Source organism: Oncorhynchus nerka, linkage group LG12, assembly GCF_034236695.1.
Source record: "Oncorhynchus nerka isolate Pitt River linkage group LG12, Oner_Uvic_2.0, whole genome shotgun sequence".
NCBI classification, from domain to species: domain Eukaryota; kingdom Metazoa; phylum Chordata; class Actinopteri; order Salmoniformes; family Salmonidae; genus Oncorhynchus; species Oncorhynchus nerka.
In genome coordinates, this window is record NC_088407.1 from 40708286 (window position 1) to 40721671 (window position 13386).

The following is a 13386-nucleotide window of genomic DNA, read 5'->3' on the forward strand; positions in this document are numbered from 1 at the left end:
AAGATGAGGCTGGTGTAACCGAAGTGAAATGGCTAGCTAGTTAGAGCGCGCTAATAGCGTTTCAAACGTCACTCACTCTGAGCCTTCTAGTAGTTGTTCCCCTTGCTCTGCATCGCTGCTTCGATGGTGGCTGTTGTCGTTGTGTTGCTGGTTCGAGCCCAGGGAGGAGCGAGGAGAGGGACGGAAGCTATACTGTTACACTGGCAATACTAAAGTGCCTGTAAGAACATCCAATAGTCAAAGGTTAATGAAATACAAATGGTATAGAGGGAAATAGTCCTATAATTCCTATAATAACTACAACCTAAAACTTCTTACCTGGGAATATTGAAGTTAATAAAAGGAACCACCAGCTTTCATATGTTCTCATGTTCTGAGCAAGGAACTGAAACGTTAGCTTTCTTACATGGCACATATTGCACTTTTACTTTCTTCTCTAACACTTTGTTTTTGCATTATTTAAAACAAATTGAACATGTTTCATTATTTACTTGAGGATGTCATAAGGTGAAAGCACCAATTTGTAAGTCGCTCTGGATAAGAGCGTCTGCTAAATGACTTAAATGTAAATGTAAATAAATAGATTTTATTGATCTATTATATTAAGTTAAAAATAAGTGTTCATTCGTTATTGTTATAATTGTCATTATTATAAATACATTTTTTTAATCGGCCGATTAATCGGTATCGGCTTCTTTGGTCCTCCAATAATCGGTATCGGCGTTGAAAAATCATAATCGGTCGACCTCTAGTATGCAGGCTGTGGAAGCACTGAGACATTTTCAGCTTCCAGGAATTGTGTACAGATCCTTGCGATATGGGGCCATGCATTATCATGCTGAAAAATGAGGTGATGGCGGAAAATGAATGGCACGACAATGGGCCTCAGAATCTTGTCACGTTATCTCTGTGCATTCAAAGTGACATAGATAAAATGCTTGAAGTCCGTAGCTTATGCCTTCCCATACTATAACCCCACCGCCACCATGGGGCACTCTGTTCACAACATTTACATCAGCAAACCGCTCGCCCAGTTGTGAGGCCGGTTGGATGTATTGCCAAATTCTCTAAATCGAAGTTTGAGATAAATTAATGTAACGGTTGAGAAATGGTGCACTTGTGTAATGATCTTGCTGTTTTAATCAGCTTCTTGAGATGCCATATCTGTCAGGTGGATGGATTATCTTGGCGAAGGAGAAATGCTCACTAACAGGAATGTAAACAAATTTGTGCATACAATTTGAGGGAAATAAGCTTTTTGTGCATATGGAACATTTCTGGGATTTCAGCTCATGAAACATGAAACCAACCCCTAACATGTGTTCATATTTTTGTTCAGTGTAGATGAGTGTACCTAATAAACGTGTGTGTGTGTGTGTGTAGTTAGCTGCTTATAGCCCCATGTTGGGGATGGGAATTATTAACTACAGTGAATGTCTATCGCTCCAATAACCCTTATACTCTCTTACTCAAAATCCTTGTGCATGCAAACCGAAGTAGCCCTCTTCTCCAATCCAGGTGATCATGGCAGAAATGAAGGACATTGCTGACCGCTTGCTTGTTGAAGAGGAGAGAGAATTTGACTGGGTGGTGGACAAGGCTGATGAACTCGATGAGGATGCAGTTCTTCTGGACACTGAAGAAGAGCCCTTTGAGTTGGACCAGCCAGCTGAGCGCAGTGGCCACATAGCAGTGGTGGATGGCCACTGCATGTATGTTTGGGGAGGATATAAGGTAAGCAAGTATGACTGACAGACATTCGGAATTTGCTGTCGGATGAACAGTAATATTTATTAAGACCTTTGTTTAGATGTTAGTTTATAGTGTATCTAAATAATAGGATTCTGAACTATACCATTCCAATCAGTCTTTAACCATCATTTTTACTGGGAGATTTGGCATCCACTTTGACCTTCCTATGCATTTTGTCTGGAGTTTTACTGTGTTATCTATTACCAGGGAAAGTGTGACATGGGTCAAGTGGACCAAAAACAGTGTCAAGATTCTTGTAATTCCATTGACCTCCCTCTTGCTTGTCTTCTCACTAGAATTCCCAGACCACTGGCTTCATTGACTTATACTTGCCAAGGAATGAAATCTGGATATACAACATGGAGACAGAACGATGGTAATAAGGATTTTAACTTAATTTTGTTTCTAGCTGTGAAATCTAGATTGTCACAAATCAAATGGCACCCTAATTCCCTATATTGTGCACAACTTTTGACCAGACTTTATACAGTGCCTTCAGAAAGTATTCATATCACTTGACTTATTCAACATTTTGTTGTTACAGCCTGAATAAAATAATGGATTAGACTAAAACTCAATACCCAATAATGACAAAGCGAAAATGTTTTTAGAAACTTTAGCAAATTTATTGAAAATGAAATACAGATATAATGTATATAAGTATTCACACCCCTGAGTATTCACCCCTCCGGCAGGAAGGACGCCTCTATCTTTGTAGTGACACACCATCAAAAGTGTAATAACTTCACCATGCTCAAAGGGATATTCCATATCAGTTTTTTTTTAACCCATCTACTAATAGGTTGCCGTCTTTGTGAGGCATTGGAAGACCTTCCTGGTCTTTTGTTTGAAATGTACTGCTCAACTGAGAGACCTTACAGATAATTTTTATGTGTGGGGTAGCAATGAGGTAGTCATTAATAAATCATGTTAAACACTATTATTGTACAGTGTCCATGCAACATTTTTATTCCTGGACTAGGCAATTCAGCTTTTCATCATTTTTAAATTTGTAAACATTTTGAAAAAAATAATTCCACTTTGACATTATGGGCTATTGTGTGTAGGCCAATGCCACAAACTAAATGTAATCCATTTTAAATTCAGGCTACAACACAATGTGGTAAAAGTCAAGGGGTGTGAATACTTTCTGAATGGCACTATCTACTGTCTGTATTTGCAGGAAGAAGCAGATGGCGGGGGGTAACCTTCATGCCGCCATGTCTGGCAGCTGTGGGGTGTGTGTGGACGGCGTCCTCTATCTGTTTGGAGGCTACCATGCCAGAGGAAACACTAACCGGGTGTGTGCATGCGTGTTACGTCTTGTATAATTTCGGGACACAGAACCAAATTTCTCGTGCACGCTGGCCAAATGCTGTATTTGCAGTAGTATTCTAGGGGCAAAGGATTTCAAAGTCCACACCCCTCCCTTTCTGCCAAAGCCGTTCCCAGCCCCTCCCTTTCCAGAAACTGGAAATATTTTGTGCTGCATGCTACCAACATGGAGATATCTTTCGATGCAGTGATGATTAGAGAATTACAGAATTTTCCATTTAAAATCCCTGCTCCCACTTTAAAGCAACAATCCCAAAGCGGCTCCCCAACCCTGGTTTGGTAAACCGCTGAGGGATGGTTCTGGAAAAATGTAACCACTCAAATTCATAGAGAGAGCTATGAATATGCAAGGACTGACCATCCATGATATAAAAATGATAGTTTTAACCCTGGTTTGAGGCTATATAGTGTTTGTTTACAGTTTATTTATTTACAAACATTGGAGTAAAAACAAGATTTTATTTTGGTTTCTAATGGGGTTGAACTAAGTTCATGAGGCATTTATAAGTTCTGAAAGAATCAATGGGGTACATATCATTAATTTATTAAGTCCAAAAATGGATGTAGCAACTGCTGATTGTTCCTTTAAGCACCACAGCAGGACATTCACCATGGCATGATTTATGCTATCTCACCTCAGAAGCCTGTTTGACTTAAAGGCCCAATGCAGCCAAATCATTTCTGGGTAACTATTAAGTTAACCTGGGATACAGGTTTGGAAATCTTTATTGGTCTATTAATCTATTTATGGCCTGGTGACATCACCAGGAAAGCCTAAACTCCTGCCCATGCAAACAGGCTGATTAGATGGCCGTATGTAGATTGTATTTTCCACTATAACATTTTTTTTTACAGTAACCAGGTTTCCAGCCAACCTTAGAGTAAAGTAATGAAGTAAAACATTTAATGACCAGCATGATGGAAACACATGATGGACTTCCCAAATGTCGACAAAACTAAATGCACTAGGTGTGATCTTTTTGTGTTTGTAAAATATATTTTAGCGAGAAATATCGGTGGAAATGCTTTTATGCGTAAGTATTGATATTATAACATATCGAAGTAAACTTGGAGTCACGCGATGACATGTCCTCCCACTACGACTCGTCAGGAAAGCATGCGGTTTATTAGGCTACAGATCAAATGAATGATGAACTTCACAGAGTGGTGAAAGTGCAAGGTGATGCTCCTTTCCAATATATATTGAGGTTCTTATTCTGGTGATATCTTAAATCGATGCTTGGCTGCCATTTCACAAATCTCAATCTTTTGTCCTTAATAATAATCTCATCATGTAGGCTATACGTCCGCTCTAGCCAACAGTGTGCCAATAAAGCTGTTGGCTGGAGAGCAATACCAGTGGGCACCCGCAAAAAACATTTTGCGATGGAAGCCCATTTGAACTTTTAATCGCTACATTTGCTGTACAATGATACAAAACACAGAACAGAATTGACTGCACTGGGCCTTTAAAATGTTAATGTCTGTTACAAGAGACTAGTCTTCCATTTATACCGTCTGCCCTTCAGGTCTTTCGGCTCCCTCTCCTCTGCTGGGAGGAGATGAAGCATCTCAAGGGCCTGGCCCCGTCCTGCAAGGACAAACTGGGCTGCTGGGTTCACAAGAATAGGTGAGTTGGTCTATTGGCAGGCAGTATGTTTATGTAATAGGTCTTCGAGTTGCTGCATCTCATTACCTCTAAAGCAGCCTTTACCAAGCTATGGGGTTGCAAGAGAAATTCTACACAGATCATACAAAATTGACTGATGATCTTCCCAATACCTTTCTGATGTCACTTCAAACCATTTCTCCATTAACTGCCGGCTGTTCACAGGCTAGTATTCTTCGGTGGCTACGGATATATGGCACAAGGAGCTCACAGAGGGACATTTGAATACGATGAAACTTCATTCATGGTATGGTCAATTAATTGCACAACCCTTGAAACCTTCAGCTGCTTTTAACACCAGTATGAAAATGGTCTGTTAAGTGTATTTGTCTGCAGCAAAGGGAGTTGTCAATAATTGTAAAGTTCTTGGTCGTGTTAATTAAGCACCAAACTTTTTTTTTTACTGAAACGGGGATGGACAACCTGGATAACCAATAAGAAACGCAAATTTTTGTTCCGTAGTTAAATGTTTGCATGCCCTAATGAAAACAATCCCTTCTGTGTGTTGTAACAGGGAGATAATCCGGGGCGGGGCTGGAACAACCACATTCACATCCTGGACCTGTTCACCCGGAGCCAGCCAGTCACCACGGTAACAGCATTCCCTTAAATCATGTCACAACTTTCTGTGTTGGAAGCCATTTTGCACATCTGTTTCAATGGGAGCTCCAGTCTCACCTCTCCATGCCCCTTTTCTATTGAAGGGTAATGCCCCATCTCCCCGGGCAGCACATGCCTGTGCCAAGGTGGGCAACAGGGTAAGTAGGAATGTTCTGAAAAGAGATTACTCAAGTTCCTGCTGAGTTTACGGTCACACTGTCTAATGTGAAATTGTATCATGGGCCTGTAGATAGATGTTGACCATGTTCATTTCTATGACTTATCACATAAAGGATCTTGTATTCTAAATGTTTGATGCTTTGTCTCTTTTACAACAGGATTACCGCCTGAACGACTTGCACTACATCGACATGGATTCCTGGGAGTGGCATGAAATGTAGTCCTCATCCAAAATGTCTTCATGCATGTTATAGCATTAAACACCTTTTTTTAGGGGAGGGGGCTGTGCTCTAACCCATAGATGTACCTCTGTTCACCTTTATGGGACTAACCCTTTACCCCGGTCCTATTTCCCCTTGACCTTCCCTTGCCCCTCTACAGGAGTGTTCCTCAGCAGGGTCCTGTGGGACGCTCATGGCACTCCCTCACCCCCGTGTCACCTGATCACATCTTCCTGTTCGGAGGCTTCACAACATATAGAGAGACTCTGAGTGAGTGAAGAATACTTCCTTATCCATTTTCCTTGAGTCCATGGCATGACCAAATGTTTTTATTTCTCCATCCTTTTGTAATATATACAGGTGACGCTTGGCTGTACTGCATCAGCAAGAAAAAGTGGCAGCAGTACAAGCACAATCATACACAGAGCCCCAGGTAATATCACAAGAGAGAAACCAATTAGTGGTAATGAATGGGAGCTGCTTGTTTCACTGTTTGTGTGTGTGTGTCCTTAGTCATTTTCCTCTTTTTTTGTGTCAGGCTCTGGCACACGGCCTGTTCCGGTCCTGATGGGGAGGTCTTTGTGTTTGGCGGTTGTGCCAATAACCTGCTGTCCCATCAGCGAGCAGTGAGTACAGTGAGACCACAAGTGTCACTTAAAATTAGAACTATAAACTGATTGATAACAAGGTTTACTACCAAGTATGGTTTGCATAAAGATATGTCAATTGCCTTTAACAGGCTCACAGCAAAGAGTTGCTGGTGTTCACAGTTCAACCCAAGTCACTTGTCTGGTGAGTAGAGAAACAACCCTGAACCCAGACAAAAACATGGCCCTAACTACTGGGTTTTGTTTATTAGGGAGGGCATGCAACAAAGGTTCAGTAGTCAGTCCGTTTGGTGCCTAATGAACACATCTTTTAGTCAATGTAAAACTTGCTTGTCCCCCTCTCTAGGTTCTGTATGGAAGCAGCATTGCAGCACAGAGAGTTGCTGGCTGCGTCATGGAACTGCCTGCCTAAACACCTGCTACACAGTCTCAAACAGAGGATGGGAGGCATCAATGCACTGGGGTCATGAGGCATATACCACCACATTCTATGGGATGCCGGGGTGTGTGTGGACAGCCATGACCTTGGTGCTAGCTGAACAAAGCTCAACCCATCTTGTCACAAGTGTTATTAATTTAGTGACAAAATTGTAGGCTTTTGATGGGAGTGGTGTTGGCCAGTCAGCAAGCATGGCAACGTTCATTATCCTTACGTGTGAATTTGTCATGCCAGTGTTTGAAAATGTATATATATTTTTAAAGTGAAAGTACCATGTTCAGTCCTGCTGGAAAGGTGACCATGTTAGTCAGAAGAGGCTTGTGTAGTATTTTCTGTTTTTAATCAGGTAATAATACCAGTTGCACTGAAGTTACCACAAAAAGTTTCTCATTTTCTATTATTTGCACAAGTTTCATAAAAATCTTAATTTTGAATCAAGAAAAAATAAATGTAAAATCAGATTTTGTTCTGACATTTTGCATTGCTTTCCCCCCCCCTGTCATCTTGAAGTAAAGATCCAGGAAAATGTAATGCTTCGGTGCACAAGCTTTTCCTGTCATCCAATTGCAGACATCATAGTACTATTAAGGGTGGGGTTAACTCATTGTTTCGTGAAGAAAGTCCATGTCGACTAAATTGTATAGGTCTATTTCTTCTTGGCTGCCATTAGGTTAGGTGCTGACACTTTAACTTTGCCTGGGATGTTTCTTGATAAATCTGTATCCTGAAATGAGAAAAGGATGGTTGTTGTTTTGTGCCAAGTGGCTACGCAGTCATTCATATCAAGTAATAGCTAAGGTGCTTACATATTCTAGAATGTCAAATTGATTTTATATACATAAATCACCCGTTTATAAATGGCAAAGCTCTCAGTATAGTGATGCAAGTCTTTAGATGTTGTACGCAATGTTATATTCCCTTTTGCGCGACTCTTAATTTTGCTGTTCAATTCTCCGTGTTGCCTGCTGCATGCCAAAGTAAAGGAAACACTAAATTACGAGTGATCATAGGGCGTTGGCCACCACTATGCCTCTTGGCATAGATTCTACAACTGTCTGTAGCTTTCAATATACTTTGTATTCTTCATTTACTTAGATGTTGTGGATAAAGTTTGGAATGACACAATTTCATGTGTACAACATCTAAATACCTGCTTTGCTGTTTCTAAAAGGATGTATTTGGAGCCTTTGTTCATATTTTTCGGAAGTGATTTGCTGTTTGGGGTTTCTCAAATGTGAAATCACAAAAGATTTGTCTGGACCGGCATGTTATAGAAATAACATTCCATTTACATAAAATAACTTGAGCACGTTGGCTACCTGCCATTCAGTAGTCTCAAAATGGACTCTGTCCAATAAAAATAACTTGTTTTGTTACAGTGCACCCTAATGAACACGTTCCGCCTTACCTTGACACTGCGAAACAGGTCCTTCTCTCTAGTCGAAGCCTCCCTGGCCTTCATGAAGCTGAATACTGCAGTGCGGGCAGCTGGGAGGACAAAATATAGATACATAATTTCCTAGGATCCAGCCATGTCATCATTTATAATACTAGATAAGATAGAGACCTGCACACTGTCAAAAAAAGTTTTGGATTTATTCACTTTTTTGTTACTGTGCGGGTCTCCACCTCTTCCAGTATTAATATTTTGACTCCTATGCACCTGGAACAGACACTATTCAGTAGTAAGGACCTTAAGACACAAGTGCTGAGCGATTAGTGCTTGAGGTTGTTTTGGTTCAATTAAAAATATATATAGATTATTTGGATGGAACGCTGAAACAATTAATAAAAAGTCCCATGAAGGTATTGACTGCTTTTCACTTATGGACCATAATTTATTCACTTTAATAAAATTCTTCAGTTGTGTATTACATTTGTTTTATGACTTTTTATTTAATTCCAAGTCATCATCTCATCTCTATAGAACTGCTACATATGCTATCTGATAAAACCACAATTTTGTAGTTTTTCAAAGTAAAGGCATACTTTTATGACTGCTGAATACCAACAACCAATCACTTAAATCATGTATTTTCAGGTAGAGATACCTCGTGAAGCAACAGCTGCTCTCTATATCCCCTCAAGATCGTGATTTCTTCTGCCTCTTCATAGCAGGCATAAAAGAAACCAACCAGATGCGCAATTGATTGTGGTCATTGGAGTTAATTACGTTTTATGCACTTAACTATGTAGAATTCTGACCTGTTGGAAACTACAACTCCCTCACACAGTTCAGGCTGGATCTGATTTATTTATAGAGAAACAACAATGTGCGGATTGAGCTCAGAAAAAAACAGAACGAAATGGAATTAATGTCAATTGAAACGACGTCGGATCAATTAGTTGTTTAAAAACTGAAAATGAACCGAAATTTTGGTTAATCACTCGGCACATGCCCTCTTATCATTTATAACACGTTAACTGCTCTGATATTACCTTTTCCTTTCTTCTGGGTCCCTGGGGTCAACTTCACCTTGTGCCTAGTGGGAAACACTGTTGTTTAGCTAACTTTGAAAACATAGCCATGTCCCATTTCCTATGGCAAATGGAAGCAGAATATATAATATAATATAAGAATATAAGTATATCTCCTATACGGGTAAATGGATTAATCAAAACAAACATTAATAAAACATTAATCAACATTCGTGTTAGGTTGGCTTCGATGGAATGGTAGGAATTACTGGCGTTACATAGATATTATAAAACTAGGTAGATATGTTGTCCTTACTTGTAGTTGGAGAGGGCAGTGTAGGGGGCACAGACTGGCACAGCGAACAGCAGTACATCCTCTGGGTGGGGTTGGCCCGTCAGAGAATTCAGCAGTTTCTCTGCTTCCTAAGGAAGTCAATGGAGAGACACAATAAGACAAGGATGTTGGCCCTGCAACAAAGGATTTCATTAAAATATATTTATAGGCCAGGTTTGAACAGTAATACAGTAATCTCAAAGAACCCACCTCTGCTCCAGGGTTGTCTTGGTCCTGATCATCTCCTTCCTGCAACAGAAATAAATAGTCTTCCTCCCTTTTCTTCAGTCACCTTTGTTTCAATTCTTAGATCAAGCAAACATGGATTCAGAGGCCCTGTTCAAATATTCTTAAAATGAATTCTTCTTTCCTTAAAGTAATCACTGATCTGACAAATGGATTGATAATTGGTGCAAGTTTTCCATGGCATTGCTTTAACCAATTATGTCATGTAGATCAGTAGCTACGTTTATTAACTTGTCCAGTGATTTTTTTCTCGACATTTAGCCAGTTTGCATAGAAAATAGATGTGACAATTGCCTTCTACGGTGCATTTCCAGTCTTAACAGTCTTGTGTTGACAAAAACAGCTGGACATAATGACGTCACAACAAAAAAGAAAGCACTTTTTCACAAAAATCTAGTGTCAAATAGAAATGAAGTGTTTCCATGATACATTTAGGCAGCCTGTATTCCCTCCCACCTATCTGTTTCATGTCTCAGATAGCCCGCAAAAGCCATGGATAGAATGCAAGAATTTACAAAAATGTCTCATGTGCCATCATAACACCACACACCATGCCATGGTGAAACTTGCATCTAGCCAACGTAATTCAAGACAATCCTTGTGGAAAAATGTATATTTAGAAAGCAGTAGGCATTTAGAATTAAATGTGGAGTGAAGCTTTGTAATTGCGTGATATCACGTGCCACACGTACCTTCATAAATGATTAAGCAATCAGCATTACTTAAAAAAAAAAAAAACAGTTTCCATCATCATTTGTTGCAATAAAAGAGAGTTTGACGAAAGAAAAATCCACCCGTCGAATAGTTAAAAATGTAAAAAAGATGAAGTGTTGGTCCCATGTTTCATGAGTGGAAATATACCATACGCACAAAAATATTATTTCTCTCAAATTTTGTGAACAAATTTTTTATATCCCCATTAGTGAGCATTTCTCCTTTTATCAACTGATTTCCTTCTATGAACTGTAACTCAGTAAAATCGTTGTGTGTTTTGCGTTTATATATTTTTGTTCAGTATTGATCTTTAGAACATTTCTATTATACTTTTGACCTATTTCTATTATACTAGTGGGGCGGCAGGTAGCCTAGTGGTTAGTGCTGGACTAGTAACCGAAAGGTTGCAAGATCGAATGCCCGAGCTGACAAGATAAAACTCTGTCGTTCTGCCCCTGAACAAGGCAATTAACCCACTGTTCCTAGGCCGTCACTGAAAATAAGAATGTGTTCTCAACTGACTTGGCTAGTTAAATGTTTTTTTTAATCACAATTTTGGGACACTATTTTTGTCTAATAAACCTCAGGTCAATGGAAACCTGCCTAGTGATTACTTTGAGGAAGGAATCATTCATTTTAAGAGTATTCGCGTGTTCCCTGGAGAAAGAAAAACAAAAACTTTTTTTTTACCTTGTCATCCTGTCCAGGTGCTGCTCCCTCCTCCACAGCTAGACCCTCCTCTTCCCCTTCTGGTTTCTTTAAGATGACCTCCTGAGGACGGGGTCTCTGGGCTTGCTTCTGGGGTGCTTTTCTCAACACCTCGTCTTTGCCCTTCCCCTTCTTGCCCTTCTTAGGCTTCTCTTCCTTAGTGGAGCCAGCAGACTGCAGACGGAAAATTTCAATAAATTCCTGTACTGTACTGCTTTATTGGAAACATTTATTGGTAACCAGTAACCAGCCATAAAAAACATTTGTTTCAATTCAATGTGTTTTTATACATTTTTTGGTATACAGATATGTTCATATCATTAATTTGTGTTCCAGTTCGTAATCCAGACATTTCAACAGTGTGAGGGAAAGTTCAACAACATACTCCTCACCCCCAACAATTTCATCATCAGCTCCCGATCCTCTTCATCTTGGTCTTTGTACTTCTCTTTAATTTTCTTCAGCTTGTTCTAGATTTCAACAACAGCATAGATGAAAAGCTTGACTTTCAAGAGCAGTTTATTCTAACTAATGCCACCACGAAGACAGAAAAGCTGACAATAACCTTAGCCAGCACTAGAACCAATCTCTGGTCGAATACAACTAATTTAGTTAATTTAAAACTTTGAAAATGTCTCACCTTTTGATGTCTCTTAAGAGGATGCTGAGAGGCTCCTTCCCCTCCTCCACTCTTGGTTTTCTGATTGGCTGCGGAGACACCATGTGTCTCCTCAGTCTTTCCCTCTTCTTCCTGAGATTCAGAATGATCCTGTTTCCCCTTCTTCTCCTCCCTTTAGACAAGAAGAAAGCAGCAAAACAAAACCATTGCATTCATGCATGTTAGCCACGAGGGAAGGTTACATTGCTATGTATTTAGCTTACCTTCTTTGCTTGGCTGTAATGTGTTTTCCCCCCTTTTTTTGCGCCTCCACCTCAACCTAATGAAGAATAAATTGTACATACAGTTAAATCGTAATACACCTTAGCCAAATACATTTAAACTTTTTTTCTCACACAATTCCTGACATATAATCGTGGTAAAAATTCCCTGTCTTAGGATCCCCACTATATTTTAAGAATGTAAAATGTCAGAATAACAGTAGAGAGTGATTTCAGCTTTTATTTCTTTCATCACATTCCCAGTGTGTCAGAAGTTTACAATACACTCAATTAGTATTTGGTCGCATTGCCTGTAAATTGTTTATCTTGGGTCAAACATTAAGGGTAGCCTTCCACAAGCTTCCCACAATAAGTTGGGTGAATTTTGGCCCACACGTTTTCTATAGGATTGAGGTCAGGGCTTTGTGATGGCCATTCCAATACCTTGACTTTGTTGTCCTTAAGCGATTTTGCCACAACATTGGAAGTATGCTTGGGGTCATTGTCCATTTGAAAGCAGTGGCTTCTTCCTTGCTGAGTGGCCTTTCAGGTTATGTCGATATAGATACTTTAGTACCCGTTTCCTCCAGCATCTTCACAAGGTCCTTTGCTGTTGTTCTGGGAATGATTTGCACTTTTCGCACCAAAGTACGTTCATCTCTAGGAGACAGAACGAGTCTCCTTCCTGAGCGGTATGACGGCTGTGTGGTCCCATGGTGTTTATTGTTTGTACAGATGAACGTGGTACCTTCAGGCGTTTGGAAATTGCTCCCAAAGATGAACCAGACTTGTGGAGGTCTACAAAAAAATGTCTGAGGTCTTGGCTGACTTCTGTTGATTTTCCCATGATGTCAAGCAAAGAGGCACGGAGTTTGAAGGTAGGCCTTGAAATACATCCACAGGTACACCTCCAATTGACTCAAATGACGTCAATGGGCCTATCAGAAGCTTGTAAAGTCATGACAATTTTCTGGAATTTTTCTAGCTGTTTAAAACCAGTCAACTTAGTGTATGTAAACTTCTGACCCACTGGAATTGTGATACAGTGAAATAAGCTTACTTGTGTCATGCACAAAATAGATGTCTTAACTGACTTGCCAAAACGATAGTTTGTTAACAAGACATTTGTGGAGTGGTTGAAAAAGGTGTTTTAATGACTCCAACCTATGTGTATGTAAACTTCCGACTTCAACTGTATGATATTACGCTTACAAAATAAAAACGTATACTATAAAACATCAATTATTAACATCGATCGGTCAGAAGTTCACCGATCACAATGG

At 39.8% G+C, this 13386-nt stretch overlaps 1 protein-coding gene and 1 pseudogene across 1 annotated transcript in view; one reads left to right on the top strand and one right to left on the bottom strand.

Moving 5' to 3' along the window:
* Positions 1-1524: 1524 nt before the first annotated feature.
* LOC135574112 (kelch domain-containing protein 2-like) lies at positions 1525-7318 on the top strand (annotated as a pseudogene).
* The window catches only part of LOC115138231 (ribosome quality control complex subunit NEMF), a 34420-nt gene continuing 27104 nt past the window's right edge, over positions 6071-13386 (bottom strand). The window contains exons 24-32 of the mRNA XM_029674882.2: positions 12107-12162; positions 11865-12015; positions 11617-11694; positions 11207-11398; positions 9767-9805; positions 9539-9645; positions 9244-9287; positions 8213-8292; positions 6071-7528 (exon numbers count right to left, since the gene is read on the bottom strand). Coding sequence (XP_029530742.1) covers positions 7451-7528; positions 8213-8292; positions 9244-9287; positions 9539-9645; positions 9767-9805; positions 11207-11398; positions 11617-11694; positions 11865-12015; positions 12107-12162 — 825 coding nt within the window. The 3' untranslated portion in view covers positions 6071-7450. The remainder of the gene's footprint in view (positions 7529-8212; positions 8293-9243; positions 9288-9538; positions 9646-9766; positions 9806-11206; positions 11399-11616; positions 11695-11864; positions 12016-12106; positions 12163-13386) is intronic.